At 33.7% G+C, this 16,551-nt stretch overlaps 2 protein-coding genes across 5 annotated transcripts; one reads left to right on the top strand and one right to left on the bottom strand.

Moving 5' to 3' along the window:
* Window positions 1-3,606: 3,606 nt before the first annotated feature.
* Window positions 3,607-7,354, bottom strand: LOC125648164 (uncharacterized). 4 transcript variants are annotated; one of them, XM_056160201.1, is made up of 4 exons: window positions 4,573-7,351; window positions 4,319-4,469; window positions 4,141-4,196; window positions 3,607-4,020 (listed from the first exon to the last, which is right to left on the bottom strand). In XM_056160201.1, exons 1-4 carry the CDS (start codon window positions 6,002-6,004, stop codon window positions 3,803-3,805), a joined length of 1,857 nt encoding a protein of 618 aa, XP_056016176.1. In that variant the 5' UTR covers window positions 6,005-7,351; the 3' UTR covers window positions 3,607-3,802. The 4 variants fall into 4 exon arrangements, with proteins under 4 accessions (XP_056016176.1, XP_056016175.1, XP_056016174.1 ...); XM_056160200.1 differs by having other exon boundaries at window positions 3,607-4,196; window positions 4,573-5,908; window positions 7,154-7,351; XM_056160199.1 differs by having other exon boundaries at window positions 3,607-4,196; window positions 4,573-7,354.
* A 4,924-nt stretch (window positions 7,355-12,278) lies between these two features.
* Window positions 12,279-16,551, top strand: LOC125676682 (heavy metal-binding protein HIP-like). Its single transcript, XM_056160198.1, has 3 exons — window positions 12,279-12,365; window positions 15,570-15,730; window positions 16,121-16,551. Coding segments are annotated over exons 1-3 (555 nt in total). The 5' UTR covers window positions 12,279-12,363; the 3' UTR covers window positions 16,513-16,551.

Below are 16,551 nucleotides of genomic sequence, written 5' to 3'. Positions count from 1 at the left end.
TGAAGTTCGAATACCAGTGTCTTTCGAGTGTGCTGAAATTGAAGTTATTTAGCGTTCACATTAATGGATTATGAGATATTGTAACGAATACATTTTTTTGTTAACAATATTACAAAAAATAAAATTTGTTCATTCTTATTTTTTTAAAAATTCTTTTTTCATATATTAATTAACAGTTTCTTTTTTCCGCTAGTATAAAAACAATATTCAGTTTTAGGGTTTTAGACACATTTAATATCCTAGTCAATGGGTCGGATGAATATGACTTACCGTAACCTATACTGGATTCCTAAACTTCATAGATACCCTTACAAACAAAGATACATTGCTGGATCCAGTGAATGTTCTACAAGGCCCCTGTCTTTGTTCATCACGAAATTATTAACAGCTGTGAAGGAGAAACCTCAAGCGTACTGTGCACGTACATATCCCAGATGTGGTGTAAATCAAATGTGGATTCTAAAAAATTCTAAAGAACTTTTAGTAAACTTGAAATCACAAAATTTTTCTCAAATCACCAACCTGAAAACGGATGACCTTTCAACACTTTACACGGCCATTCACGATAAATTAAAGACTTCTTTGAAAAAACTGGAAAACGCAAATATTCCTATCTTATGATCAACCATCCCAAAAATTACTTCGTTAAAAGCCACTCTAATTCCATGCACAAGTACTCTGAAGTTGAAATAAAAAATATGCTGGGGTTCCTCATTTACAATATTTTCGAGATCTTCAGTCTATTGGAATTCCCATGGGCACGTACTGTACTCCCCTGTTAGCTGACCTGTTTTTATATTGATATGAAAGGTGAAGATAACGAAAAGTGATCAATCTCATAACTCATATAAGGAATACAAAATAGATAGATGGGCAAACACGGACCCCTGGATATATCAGAGGTGGGATCAGGTTAGTAAGAGGAGTAAGCATCCCATGTCGATCGGTCACACCTGCTGTGAGCCCTATATCATGATCTGGGAAACGAAGTTATCCGTAGTCAAAATCAATATGACAACAACGGTCTAACAATCGCTATGAAACATGTCAGACAGCATTTGACCCAATGATAGGTTGCATTGACAAACTAGATCGTTATAGCAACCATAGAATTTGCGAAATGCTGACTTCTATCGATACTGTTGAAACCCCTCTACCATCAATTTCTTTGTCAGTAGCTTGCCTCGATTTAAAAACTGACTATACGCAGAACAAGCTCCTGCGTATCGAATCAGTTGAGAGATATAAACACCATATGCAGGTGATAATGGAATATTGCTACATAAATATGGGAAGTTGACGATGGAGAAGCTGAAAGCATCCCGTTTGTCATACAGTTGAGTTGTCAGTTTTCCGTTAATACGAATATGATGTCAGGTGTTGGATCTTAGATCAATTTACTTGTAAGTGAGGTTGTTGGATAATCTGATTCATTTTCGTTCATTGTTTGTATGTCACGTGACTGGTTAGAAATATATATATATATATATATATATATATATATATAGAGAGAGAGAGAGAGAGAGAGAGAGAGAGAGAGAGAGAGAGAGAGAGAGAGTTGTGGTTGTGTAAATTTATACTAAAACCCATTTAAGCTCTCCGTCTCGTATCTAAGCACAACGACAGGGCTGAAAAGTGCAACAATTATAAACATATAAAGTAATGTAGACTGGCTTTTTGTCAGATAATTGTTGGGTTTTGTTTTTGGGTTTTTTAAAAAAAAATATATGAATTAATCTAGTTTTGAACAATTCAAATTTAGGCAGAATAGAACCATTATTAACCTATAGATAATCAAGTTTTACGGTCGCTATATCTTTTTTTTTTTTTTTTTTTACAAGACTTACTATTCCTAATCATTTAAAAACACTTCCGGGTTAGTTTTCAATGCATGTGAAATATCACACGAATAATTGTGTTTTCCAATATTGCTGTGGGGATGAAGAAAATGAATCTTTAACACAGGCAGTGATTGTAATAATGCTATGACAAGAAGGTACTAATGTACATCAAGAAGCCTGTAATGGTGATTTTCACTGTTTAAACCGACAGCATATTGCACACAATTTCTAGTATTCGTATCAGCTAATCAGCTGATTAATATTGTACCGTAATACCAAGCCATAGTGGTTGTCATAGGCATGTAGGCTTTGATCAGGATGAGAACAACTTGTTGTCTGAGAGACAAAGTATCCGTATCATTAATATGTCACTTGTATTGAATAATGTGATTGTAAGAAGGAACTGTGTTTTTGCAATTTATGTTTTCATATTCAAAATAAACTAAAGTCTTGAAACAGAATATCGTTAGGGATTAATAGGAGTAATGGAAATCCAGGGTTCTTTGTAGATAGTGTATAGTGACATAAAAAGTGAAGCTGCTATGATAGGGTGTCCCTCCCTTTTCCTACCAAACAGAAAACTCTACAAAAAAAACTGCAAAGGTTTTAGATATCAAAAATGTGGAGACTGATTAATGATAGCCTTGTTATTGTTGTTCAATATCAGAAATGACAACTATGGCTACTTGGTTTCTGTATTTTTTATTTGACACGCTATAGGGAATAAAACTCTGTGACATAAACAAGAGCAAAATAAATCAAAATGTAATGTGTTTAATATATACAACTGATAAAAATCATTATGTAGCATATTATAATTTTGATAATGTAGAAGAGTGACAACTTTTGTCATGAAACGTCTAGATATTATAAAAAATATAAGTTATTCCCCTTGATATTGATAACTTTTAAACTTTAGTCTTATTGAACATTACTTAGTTTGAGATGTACACACGCATAAATTACAAAATGATAAGTTTCAATATCCTTGTAAAGCTGTTGCATAATATCTTATGATATTGTAATAACACATAATGTGATTCAATCACCTGTTTGTGGAACAAGCGTTCTCTCAGAAGATAACTAGAGCCAATCAGTCTGTAGCTCGTTCAATTCAGTGTTACAAACAATATTTACAAAAATACTGTACTGATTGAATCCCAAATATACATGATGCATGCATGAAACCAATATAAAGAATTTAATAATAAATTAAATACTATACCTTGTTTATCTGTAATTGGAAATTATTCTTTAACTTCAAATTAACAGAAACGATAAATTAGAAACTTTACAGAAATATTATTAATATAAGATGTAACGAAGAATGAAATAAATAGTGCACTCACTGTTGGTGAATGTCCAATTCCTTCCAATGTCTTTATCAGATTATACTTAAGAAAAGTTCTAGTGCTTACTTTCTGAGTGAGGGCGGAAGTCTTACTTTTGTTTGAACAAATAATAAAGACTTGGAAACGGGATAGTAGAAGATTTAGACAATCACTGGACCTGACCGGTCGACTGGGGATGCTTACACTTCCTAAGCACCTGATCTCATCTCTGGTATATCCAGGGGTCCGTGTTTGCTCAACTCTTTGTTTTGTATTGCTTGTATGAGTTATTTGATTGATCACTGTTCCTTATATACACCTTTCATTTACACTACTGGACCACTTTTATAAGTCGCTCTTGTAATGGGTGTTTAATATCAAAAGTTACCCACTTAACATTTGAGCCGTCCCATGCAAAAAGGGCCCTTATGGTAAAAATTATCAAAATTAACTTTTTAATGGAATATGATAGAAAACAACATTAAAAAGACACATGTGAAGTTTGGGTCAAATATTCAGCATATTTACTGAGATATAGGCCGTCAAAGGTTAAGATAATATTTCAATGACGTTACAAAAAATGACGTTGAAATGACGTTAATCATTGTCGGAAACAATTGAAACTTTCACTTATTCTTCATGAAATTCTGGACATGTTGTGTCCCTGAAACATTCCCGGACATGAGGTCTGATATGTTTGTATAAATATTCCTGTTGTTCTCTACTGAGTCCGCCCGGCATTATCTCTGGTGGTAGATTTACACTGATTTGGTCGTGATTACTGAGGATTACTGGGACCTTGTCGCCATCTACATCAACGCTGCATAATACAACTCCAGGCAGCAGTGCTGAAAAAGTGAAGTGATGAAACTTGCGTATCCCTTTCAAAGGCTGAAAAGTTGTTTTTATATACTCTTTCCATTCATAGTATTTCACATTTCCATCCTCTATTATCACAGCCTCGTTACTTTTGGAGGACTTGGAGACTACGTCAGCAACATGCTGTAGAGTGTCACAATCTGATCTAAAAACAAAATGCATCGCCGCGCAAAGGTTTTGAACAAATATAGACTATTATAGAAATTCTCGATTATGCTAGATACAATTTTATTTTTGGAATATTAATTGATATTAACACAATATCACCTCCTGTACTTCTTTTTGATCTGAGCAAAGCCTGCATCCACTTGACATTTTGTATGCCCTGGTATCTGCATGTGAAGTTCAATTGCTCGATGTAGCCCAATCATGACCCGCCATAGCAAATATCCAATCACATACCGGTTTTTGTTTTGACCTAAAGATGAAGTGAGCATTAGAATATTAGAAGCAGCATATACATGTGAACAAAATGAATAGAACTAGGTGTATATGAAAAAATGAAGATGAAATATACATACCTGGACAGTTATCACAGTGAAGAACAGCACATTTCTCTCCCATGCTATAATTTTGAAAATGGTGATGAAGTATGCTGATGACTGTATTTGGCCCATGGGCATTCTTTCCATCTCTTCCAATGGTCTGGTCTTCATCAATCAAATAATTTCGCTGAGATCCTGCTCCCTCCATACAAATTCCAAAGATCTGAATTTTCCGTGGTGTCTCAAAGAATAATGGCCCTACTTGTCTGGAATGATAAGGTACAGACACACATTGCGCGAAGTCAAAAGTATAGTGAGTTTTGAGGAAATCTGTGGAACAGGGTCTAACAGGTGGCTCAGGAAGCTGAATAGACTGATGTTCTTCCCTGGCTTCTTTAATGCACTGAATGTAGAGGTGATGCTCCCTCTCTGCTTTTTCAATGTGATCTGTAAAATTTCTTGTTGCTGTAAGCTTTTCATTTTCAGATCTTGCATTCAAAATGTGCTCTCTGTGGCGCTCACAGGTATTGCATACATCAGATCTGGGGTTGGCAATCTGAATGTTAGGAAGGCAGGCAGACCAGATGGAATAGAATGAGGACAATTTAACAGCACGAATTTGGACCTCATGACAAGCTTCAACATATAACTGATGAATTTCGTTCTTTGGTGTTGAACAAGGTAGAAAAATGGGTGGTTCGGAGTCGCGACCTCTTGGAGCAGCTGGCATAGGAAGTCCATTATCTTCAGAATATCGATTGATAAACTGCACGACAAATTTAATTTCTTCAAAGGACAGGGCATTGTGTGGTTTTTTCCCGATGTTTCCATGTGTCCGTGGTTTTATTCCATGGGTCTTCATATGCTTCACAAGATTTTTAAAATGTTTTTCACCAATGTCATGTAAAAATAAAAACACATCTTTACATACTTCCCGGTCATCAAAATTGTATTCGTATCTCTGTCGTTTGGCATCGCGTCTTGAAGATCCGCCACCAGAACTTTTACTTTTTAGCTTTCCCATAATGTACATATCCTTCTCTTCCTTGGAAAGTTCTCTCATGGAATAAATATGGTGACTGATTTCTTCAAAACTAATATTTGATATGCAATCCATTCTGCAGGAGCAGCCTTTGATTATCTTTTCACGAATTGTTAAGTCAAGATTGTTATTCTCCCAGTCCTCCTCCTCTGAATTTAGGTTTTTATTCTGATCATTATCAGGATGCACAAGTTGTATTCTTTGTTCTAAAATATTTTCGTTGGATTCATTTTCTGATGCAGTTGAAATATCACTATCGTCTGTATTTTCATCATATGAATCAACACTTTGTGAAGGAGGAAAATATTCCCTATGCCACTCGTCAATAATCTGTAACAAAATATCCCTGTGAAATTCTACATGTTCACATACCATGCAAATATTTAAACCTTCATGTATTTGTTTAAAATAAAATATCAAATACATTCATATTACAAACAGAGATTTTACAGTAGTACTGAATTTAAATTTTGACAAGTTGTTGATCTCAGCACAAAATGGTAATATCTTTTTTATTATTATAAGTATTAGATTGTTTATGAGCTATTCATTAAATAGAAATCCAGTAAATAGTATTTTTATTTATCATTAGCATGTTGATCAATTGAATACAAGACTGAAATAAGCACCTAACTACAGAAATATTTTATCTGAATAAACGTGTACGACGGCATATATATTATCAATCTACTTTGATCGCAATTCTACATGCAGAAAACTGCTCTGCACTCTGCATATTTCGATTAATAATAACCGCATTTGATAGAAAAAATTGTATTCAGCCTTTCTAATTTGAAGTCCCAGATCTCTCTCTCTCTCTCTCTCTCTCTCTCTCTCTCTCTCTCAGTAAGAGTAATAAGGGGTCATCCACTATGGTCATTCTTATTAAACTGGATTTATGTATTCAAATATTTATATATTTATTTGTTGAAACAAAACTTTACTTTAAAAATTGTTGATGAATTTGAAAAGATTAATTCTTTATTATTTTTTTGAATTTAATATGATCATTGTTTATTTAATTTTTGAGTAGCCACCGGTGAATCCGCCTATGAGATACGAAAACAGCGGGACGTAACTCTAAATTTTATCCATTTACCTATAAATAGCCGCGATGAAAACAAGTCATTTTAGGCACTAAATAAAGTTTAGAAAGCCAGATGATAACCCCATTATGATATAAGAACAATTAGTTATTTGTCTTTTTAAAAACTTTATGAAAAATAACTAGGATATCACAAGCGGGACATATATAAACACATGTACATGCACGGAGCTCAACAATCGCGAATGTAAACAAACGTACGTCATTGATTTATGTTTTAATGAATATCGGTAAAATAAGTATTTTTCACTTAAATGACAAATCTCTAAATTGTATCATTTGATTTGTTTAATCTGCTTAATGCGTAAAATTGCATGTATATATATGTGGATACATATGATCTTAGATTGAAGTGCACCTGCAGTACCCGTCAACATATGCGCGGATCCCAAATCTTGTGCATCGAAATATTTTATAGGCCTAATTGTCACCAAGACAATATTGGTTATGTCTGTTTATATAAAACTCACCTCTAAAAAGTCCATGTTTTCCTCTTGTTAATTCCAGGTACATGTCGGCATCGTTCCAGATGATTTATATAAACACAATCACGTTATATTGACAGCATTGCAAACATAAGTAACAGACGCAACTTGCAAATAATGACGTTATCTTTACCAGCGTTTTTCTCATTATGACGTCAATATACATAAGGGCCCTTTTTGCATGGGACGGCTCATTTATATTGTGACCTTCTTCGTGCTATATAATTGATACAACACACGTATTAAAAATATTCTGTAAACAATCCAAACATGGTTTTGTTAAAATTCCATTATAGTGCCATTTAAACAGATGTATTTACAATACGAATACAGTTTTATTTTCTGAGAGAGAAAAAAGATTGGCCCAATATGAAATCATTCTACAGCATACCGAAATGAATAGGGGAAGCGACCTGATTCGCCATATATCATTTACACTGGGTGTTAAGATTAAATACGTTTTAAAAATTTCAAATGTATAAGTTCGACAATATAGCCCCATACTTCAGAAGCGTATATCAATACTGGTACATTGACTTCAATTGTATCAAACAGATTAAAATAGCATTTATTATACTATGTAAATTAAATTGTCTCATTTTTGTAATGATTCCACACATGCTTGCTCACATGGTTTTTTTTCTGTTTTAGAATTTGTGCGAGAAAATACAATGCCTAAACATCATAATTCTTTATCATTTTCTTTAACCAAATTATTGTAATGAAATTTTTGTTTTTAACATAGAACCTCTGGAAAATACTATTATCATTGTTTTGTCAACATTCACTTCCAACTCCCATTGTGATCAGTATATCTGATATTCACTCCTGTAATTCACAAGCAGATTCAGTCGTGATAACAGTGTCGTCGACATAAAAAGAACCAGAAGTTCAAAATGCATTAGTAAATCATTCTCAATGGTTTTATCAGTACTTTGTATACTTACGACATTTGTATTGAATAGAAACTCCTCAAGATCATTTATATTAATGAAAAATAAAAATGGATGGTGAAATTTTTTATCCATGCCTCACTGGACGTAATACCTTTGTACATATTTTGAATAGATTGAAAACATGTTCCACTTATACCATTTATGTGCATTTTTGTTGATAGACCATTTTGCCATAGCATATCAAATGCTTGTTTAAAGTCAAAGAAGGCAGTCAGTATATTATCTAGTGTAGAATAATTTCCCCTGAAGCCCGTTTGATTTTCGTCAACTAGATTTAATTTCATTTGCAAAAGCTTCCTATCTGTTATAAGAGTACAAGCTACTATTTTCCCTAGACAAATACGTAAAGATATTGGACGATGATTTACGGGGTGAATTGGATCGCCCAACGAAATATTATCACCTCCCTTTTAAAAATCGAAAGACTTTATTGCTGAATTGACAAGAATGTTACAAATATCCGTTGCTGTTTTGTTAACATTGTCTCTACAAATAGCTTTGGACAGAGTGATATATGATCCTGTTCATTTTAAATTAAGACCAACTCAGGTAATTCAATATTGCGTTGAAAATTGTCTGCTTTGTCTGGACACCACAATTTTACACTTGGTTGGTTTTCACCTAGATATCTATTATCTGTTGTGTTACAAGTGGAAAATGAAAATGAAAGTGGGTGAAATCATAAGAATCAAATCTTTGTATTATATTAAAAATGTGTGTACTGGCAACAACATAGTCAACACAATGCTGCTGATTTTACAAGTCAGTTCACCTATGTGTTTATCACTACCTACCCGCCTGCTTACTGTATATACATATATGTATAGATATAATTATTATGAGACAAACATATGAATATTAACAAGTTTATACTAAAATTATATACAAAGGAATCTTTTACAGTTTTACCTAAAGGGATATGGTACTTGACAAAAATTGAACAGCTACATATAATTTCTGGTTGAATCTGACAATGCATTACAAGAGTTAGAAAATCATCAGGAGTACAATAATCACGAAAATGACCAATTCTAGCATCAAAATCACCAGTCAAACATACATACTTGGTATCATTAACAATATTCAGAATTTCTTGTTCGATATTTTATTAAACAGTCAGGGGAAGAAGGTCTACTTCCTTAAGGTGGTGCATATATAACTACAGTGATAACATCGTCAGATATAATAACAATTGATTAGCTGAATTTGAACCAGAAAATAAATCTACAACAGTCTTTATGGTTTTTAGATGACAATAATGTTATAGCTATTATAATTCCACATCATCTTGTATGCGATAATTTGCGTTTTTTATCATAAAGGTCACAAAGCCAGGTATCTTGATATCATCAGAATCATCTGTTTTTGCTTCTGTTAGGCCAATTACATCACAGATTGAAATAAATTCAGCAAATTCCGGATAGTTTAAATGTTGTTTGATTCGAAAAACACTACGCGATAGTTTCAAATGATAATTACAGTTATTTTTCAAAATTCGCCCTTCTGCGTGTCCCTTGTCCATTGCTTCTTGTCTTTTAAATGCCTGTCGATCATCACCCGACTAATTTTGTTGGGTTCCAATACGAATTTAAATCTAAGTCCGGATTCTAAAAATCTCGTTAATTAGTTTGTTAATCACGAGCTACAGTGAAGTCACATATACCCTTCTTTGATCAACTGATTATGAGAGTAAAAAGATCAACTTTTTATTATTCAGCATGGACATCATATAAATGTCCCGAGTCTTGATATCCAAACCGTATACAGTGTGCTTTAGTCACCTATACACACAAATAGCGAAGTAAATACCCATGAATGTAACGAGGAAATCGACTATGAAATCGGGAATTGCGAGTATATGTTTACATGAGTCGCTGTCTTATCACTATGTGGAAACGTTATTCCTTTAAACAACGGTAATCATTGGCGTTGTTTGAAAATATTGAAACTGTGAGCTCAATATTTGTTTTTGGATTAGAAAAACCATCATTCGTGTTACATCATTGATAACAAGGCCTACTACCAAGGGTGTATTTCGAAATATTTTTTAGTTTAAAGTAGAAATTTTAGCACAAACAAGGTCATTTTCTTTCTTTCGTTACTGTGATCTTTACAAGTGATCTAGACATTCTTAAGAAATCTGAGCGTGGCTTTACATTGTACTTAACGTTATGAGTTTTATTGTATTTATTTTTTTAAAAACATATGTAATGAGTTCTTTTTGGATTTTGTCAGATTGAGCAAAGACTAACGATAAGTTGTAGAATAAACAAGAACAAATTTATTGTTTAAATAAATAATAAAAATATATGCACACTCACTCCTTTCACTCTCAACACAAATTTACATGAATAAGCAATTGGCAATATAAATATCTGATACGTTGTAAACAGTTCTTTTGGAAAGTTCGACAGTACGTATCAGATGTAAAGCAAATGTACAGGTATTAACTTTTTAAGTTAAAACAATATTCAAAAGTAGTATAATTTAGAAAAAGTTCCAAATATTCAATTCTCCTTTTCTGTAATATAATATTCTTTGGGGTTGTTTCTAAATTTCGAGTCACTTTAATTTTATAATGCAACTAATCTGCACTCTGAAGACACTGTTCCGGTTTCCCGCAAACTTGCGATAAGCACGCCCAGAGTGGAAAACAATCCACCACCATGCAAGCCTTGCACGAGCTATCGTCAATTCCTGACAATATACCAGGATTCCGATGCATCCCAAGTCTCGGGTTATTCTCTACGGAGCTACACCACGCCCTTCCATATTGTACCACGATATCCGCATGGACGTCCGTATATCTGAATCCCACAACTCTCTGCCTGCCTTCGGGTTGAAACTGATTTTGTTAAACACCCATGTACGCACGGCTAGGAAAAAGATGTGCCCTCCAAACAAACTCCTATTTTAGTAGTTATATTTCTCACAATGTTCTACATAAAATATGACAGGAAGATAACCATCCCCTGAACTTCAAGGACCTGTCAACGTGGCACCCGGCTGATGTCGTTACCGTGCCCTATCTAAGTTACAACCAGCCAAACCGGTCTCTTTTATACTAGCAACTAAAAATAACACACACCCGACTCACTCTTACGATAACCCATTCGCATTAAAACCAAAACAAACGAAAAACACAAAACGCTAAATCAGCAAAATTGAATCAACTTCATTACAACATCATAATTCAAATTAAAGTTAGGAATTACAATATTTTATGATCGATAAATGCAAGTTTAATTCTTTTCAATTGTTAAGATTTGGAAATTTATGAGTTGGCAGGAATTGGGAGCACAAGTAGAAGATGATACAAAGTCAGTTTTTAATCCAGGGGTTCACCATTTCCTCACAGTTTAACTATGTCTCTATCCAACTGCGCTTTGGAAAATTGCATGGACAAAAACGAGGTTTTTTTATAACAAGTTCCTTGCGTTTACAAAAATTACTTTAAAAATTTTTCCCACACTTTCCTTCGAAGAATTGTGAAAAAAATCAGTCTCTGTCCCCTATTCTGACAGTTATTACACCCTTAAGAGGGAACAAAACACCCGATGCAATATTATTTAATGTGACAATTGGCTTGTTTGTTGTTTAAATCTAATCCGTTTGTAAAACGACTACCAACTGTATTCAAGCCGTTGCATATGACATCACAAATAATGGCGGAAAAAATCTGAATTTCGCCCCTTCCAAACTCAAAGACTACACAAAATATTTTATGTAATACACATTTAAAGTCATGCGAACACATAATTTTGCAAATGAATTAATTAGTGTCGCAACATGCCACCTGTCGTTTAAGATTTGAATGAATTTTTTCCCCGTATCATTGAGTAATTAATTTTCAAATAAACATATACAATGGATCTTCATACAAACTGTACAAATACCTCACGAAGGAGCTCTTCTATAGTTCCATCCCTGAAACATGGCAGTTTAGACTGCAGCATGTAATTTAGTCATGAACAAAGAAGAAGACGAGAGAAAAAATGAATGCATTTTATACTTACATCGACCAGTTTAATGTCCTGTTTGCGTGATATCATCGACACTGTATGTATATTACATGTTGGATTCAATTCACGATCACTTTACTACTGTTACATTTTAATGGATCTTCAGGAATATATAAACAGGGCTACTAAAATGCCGTGTTAAACAGCATACTGACATATCCTGTATATAGCTACAGTGTATATTGTAAGACAATAGGCAGGGATATCGCTGTCCAACATGTAAGTATCACAAAAGCTATTTTCTATGATCGTTTCCTATATCTGTAATAGATTACTTGATAGAAAAACATAATAATTTCAAATTTCTCAAGTAGTCTATTCATTTTGTTGAACTATTTACATTCAATGAGGGATAACTCTTATTTATGATCGCCATTACATATTTGGTGGGTAGGAAAACATTGCGACATTCAAGCATTCCTTCAACCCATTCAAGACATATGAAGAGATATTATTTGTCGAAATGCACATCTGGTGCATACAAATTGGTACCGTATAAGTTTTACATAGATAAAGATGTGGATTATCCAGGTTTTGGTTTTCAGTGTGATACTTTACGTATACTACCAATATACGATAAATAGGATCCGCCACAGCTACGTATCTAGTGTTGGTGAACTTTAGTCTATTTTGTATCATCATGTATCCACTGCATCATCTTGATCCGCCTGTATACAAACTTTCTTGTTTGTTGCATAGTTTGTTTCAATTAACCCCGTACACTTTATTTGTTTGCCATTATTTTCGTTTATTTGTCTTTGAAGTTTGACTCATGTTTGTTGGTTGACTCGTCCTAATCTAATTTATCTAATGTCTTATATAACCTAGTTGAACGTACAGCTATTTGCTTTTGTTTCGGCCTTGGATGACGACCTTGAGTTTTCAACTTGTACCATTATTGTATTATTTTGTATTCTTTAAAGGATTTATGAGATTAATCACTGTTTGCTATTTTTATTCTTTCATATCACATTATTTCTACTCTGTTTTTTTTTTAATAGATGAAAATGCAATGAGTTGAAATCCGCCCTAGATCTTGTTGAACAATTAAAATATGACATCCCATATGTCGGGTACATCAAAGTTTGATCACAATTGACAAAAAAAGTATTTTCGAACAATAAACGTAGTCCTAAAATAGGCATTAAATCAAGATATATTTAAAAAGACAGAATATTGTAAACTATTTACAAGGCATACCATATGTCTGTTATTCAGCGGATTTGCTAATTCTTTTTGTTCACCTGAAGTTGTGCTGAAATTGCTAATTTTCTGCATAGCATAATTCTTTTCAAACTGTCAGCAATACATCTGATCGATGACGTCTTATGCAACCGATGGGTTAAATGTAAAGAAAATGTCCTTGACACTTTAACACAATGGATAAAGAACACGGAAGGGATATCAAACTATTGTATTAGATAAGTTAAAAAGGGCATGGATGGGATGTTGGTGAAATAGAACGATATTTAGATATTTAATTGATGGTATGATAGTAATTGATACATGTAAAACATAGCAACAAACTAAGAATTCAAAGACTAACGCATAAATATATTGGTGACATCTTCACTCTCTAATTTCAAAACACGTCAGAAGCTCTGTATTTATTTACGAATCACGTGATTCAACTATCAGTATAGCGCCACAGCTGATGGATTTGACGAAAAAAGCTTTTTCGGCGAGAAATTTCGATTTTCTTCTTTGCGGTTGTTCTCCTAATTGATCAATCGCTACCCTATGTCGAAATGTTGAATTGGCTAGACATAGTTGTCAGAAATCTCGATTATCTCACTCCGTTTTTCCTGGCTATTGATAGCATATGAAATACGTGTGCATTCGTCTCACTCTAGATTTACGAACACGAATTTGATGGTCGGATGTGATGTAAATACAAAGTGTATCATGTGAAAAAAAATTTAATCCACACTTTTCTCTATAACAAGAACGAGTAAATTTTCATCGATCGTAGCGTCCATCCATCTTTGAAACAAAAATATATATCATCTATCCTTCTGTGTTTTGTAAAGATGAATATATATTGGGCCCAGTTGACAGAGCTTGTAACAATATTGTCTTTGTTTGTAAGGTTCGTTATTAGAACTATATTTTAGAAGAACGTGGCTTTGTCATCACATTTGGTTACAAACATATACTTAACAGTCCACTTTCTCAAGGCGAAATCCTTCAAAATCACGTTTCAGTTTGAAACATATCTGCTGTTCCAGTTAATGGAAAGAATGAATTTAAGTTACCGTACTTGTATCGGATTCCAAGACTTCCCAAGAAAGAATCCAGTAGATATTTCAACAAGTCCTATTCTCACGAAAATATCAACTCCGTGCACACAGGGTTTGTATGACTGTTGAAACGGTTTATTTCATCCTCCTGGGCACCTAATCTCACCTCTAAGTATTTTCCCACTCTTTATTTTGTATGCTTTATGAGTTTACATTTCTCTTGTATCAGAGAGTGCATGTTTGTCCTGCTCTTAATGATGTATTCTTTATATAGACTTAATGATATTGATCACTTCATAATCTCTACCCTTTCGTTGACCACTCTTCGTTATCTTCATCTTTTAACATTCACAAATTATATGCGTTTTAAGTAAAAAGTACATTAATTTTGCGTTCATTGCGTTCATACCTCCTTTTATTTTCACTTTATAGTAACGACCACTAATGTACGCAATTTTAGTGTTGAATACCGTCACAATCTTACCTTGTATTTTCACTTTATAGGAAACAAACACTAGTGTACGCGATTTGCTGGTTGAATACAGTCACAATCGTACCTTATACTTTAATTCACGGGGATATCGATTATAATTCTCCAAAAATTTCGTAACTGTCAATTTAAGTACCACAAACGAAGTGGTTGATGAGTTTGTGTTGGAATAAATTATTGAATGTCCAGTTAATGCTCTGATAGACATAGAGTGCACTATCAATTGTTTGCTATATAGTACGGATTGTATGAAAATGGTACCCGTTGATGATTGCATATTTCATGTGATAGCACGATGTACTTTTTCTTATTATGACCATTTAACGGTTATCGACTTTTGTATACAAAATCAATTCCTTTATAAAAACAAAACCCGCAATATACATCACATGAAAGGTGAAGATAACGATCAGTAATCAATCTCATAGCGCATACATGTAGAACAGAACGAGACACATTTGGATGTTTGTTGAATTACTTGATTTTTGAAGATAAATAATTCTCTGTTCCTTTATCGCTTGGATCTATGTCCTTAGGTTGATTTTTGCTAAGTAACTGTTATAAATGAGATTCCATTTACATTTGATGATATATTATATATGTGTCAAACACGTATACACTGCCTACGCCGAATATCTATTTAAGGAAACCATGATAACAATATATTTTATACTTGAAATATTATCTGTACAGGGTTTCCATGCTTACGCTCAGGGTGACATTGGTCTTAATGGTAATATTGACTGAACTGTACGCAAAAGAAACACAGGACTTCATCAGTAAATACAATAAGTACAACACCGTCTGTCGAGGATTGGGATACGAAACAAGAAGTTGCCAGGGAAGAAATGACCGTATGTATCTAATTATAAATTATGTATAGAAGAACATATATTAGACTTGCTCAAGTCTCTATGCTGTTTTTATTACTTTACAATTTCGTCCAAATTTTACTGTGTTTCAGAAATCTTAATATCAGCTCTCTACCATACTTAAATGTCACCAAACATAGTCTATGTTTGGCATCATCAACAAGTATTAAAGAGAGCACTGATTATGAAACATAGACACTTGAGCAAGTCTAATCATATATCTGTATTACAAAATTTATTTGTATGAATTCCTGATTGAAGTGTGTGAATAAATAATTAAACACGTGCTATTGATATAACTCAATAAATAATTTTACTTTGAGCCATTGTATGTCTTAATGTTTGCACACTGCTAACTCTGTTTATGTACAGGAGTCGTAGCTTTCCATGCACGAATGTCCTCCAGTCTACAAAATCTCGGTAGGAGTGCTGTTGTTGTATTTGGGAAAGTAATTCTAAACTCTGGATCCGCCTTTGACGGTAACACAGGGATATTCACAGCACCAACAGATGGCATCTACTCCTTCACATGGACTATTCTGACGAAGCCTGGGTCATATTTTAACACGCAAATTGTCATCAATGGAAAATTGGTTGGCTATAATAATGCTGACGGTAAGAGTGGTAGTTCCCATCAAGAGTCTTCCTCCACTACAGCAGTGATTAGAATGAAGAAGAAGGACAAGGTCTGGATAAGGATATATGGTAGGGAAGGGAAATATGCATACGCTGACTGGTCGTCGTTCTCCGGGTTTCAGTTGTAGATATTAAATTGCTTGAGAAAAATAAAGCAATCAAATATT

The sequence above is a fragment of the Ostrea edulis genome, chromosome 3 (assembly GCF_947568905.1).
Source record: "Ostrea edulis chromosome 3, xbOstEdul1.1, whole genome shotgun sequence".
Classification (NCBI taxonomy): domain Eukaryota; kingdom Metazoa; phylum Mollusca; class Bivalvia; order Ostreida; family Ostreidae; genus Ostrea; species Ostrea edulis.
Note: the sequence above shows the minus strand (reverse complement) of the source record. Positions and strands in the feature narration are given on the sequence as shown.

Bases quoted from the DNA above. Each gene is read 5' to 3' on its own strand.
- LOC125648164 (XM_056160199.1), bottom strand. From the start codon at position 6,004: ATGTATTTGATATTTTATTTTAAACAAATACATGAAGGTTTAAATATT. The intron at 4,470-4,572 runs GTATGTATATTT...CTTCATCTTTAG, and splicing joins TCACTGTGATAACTGTCCAG to GTCAAAACAAAAACCGGTAT. The intron at 4,197-4,318 runs GTGATATTGTGT...TTTTGTTTTTAG, and splicing joins ATCAAAAAGAAGTACAGGAG to ATCAGATTGTGACACTCTAC.
- LOC125676682 (XM_056160198.1), top strand. The intron at 15,731-16,120 runs GTATGTATCTAA...GTTTATGTACAG, and splicing joins TTGCCAGGGAAGAAATGACC to GAGTCGTAGCTTTCCATGCA.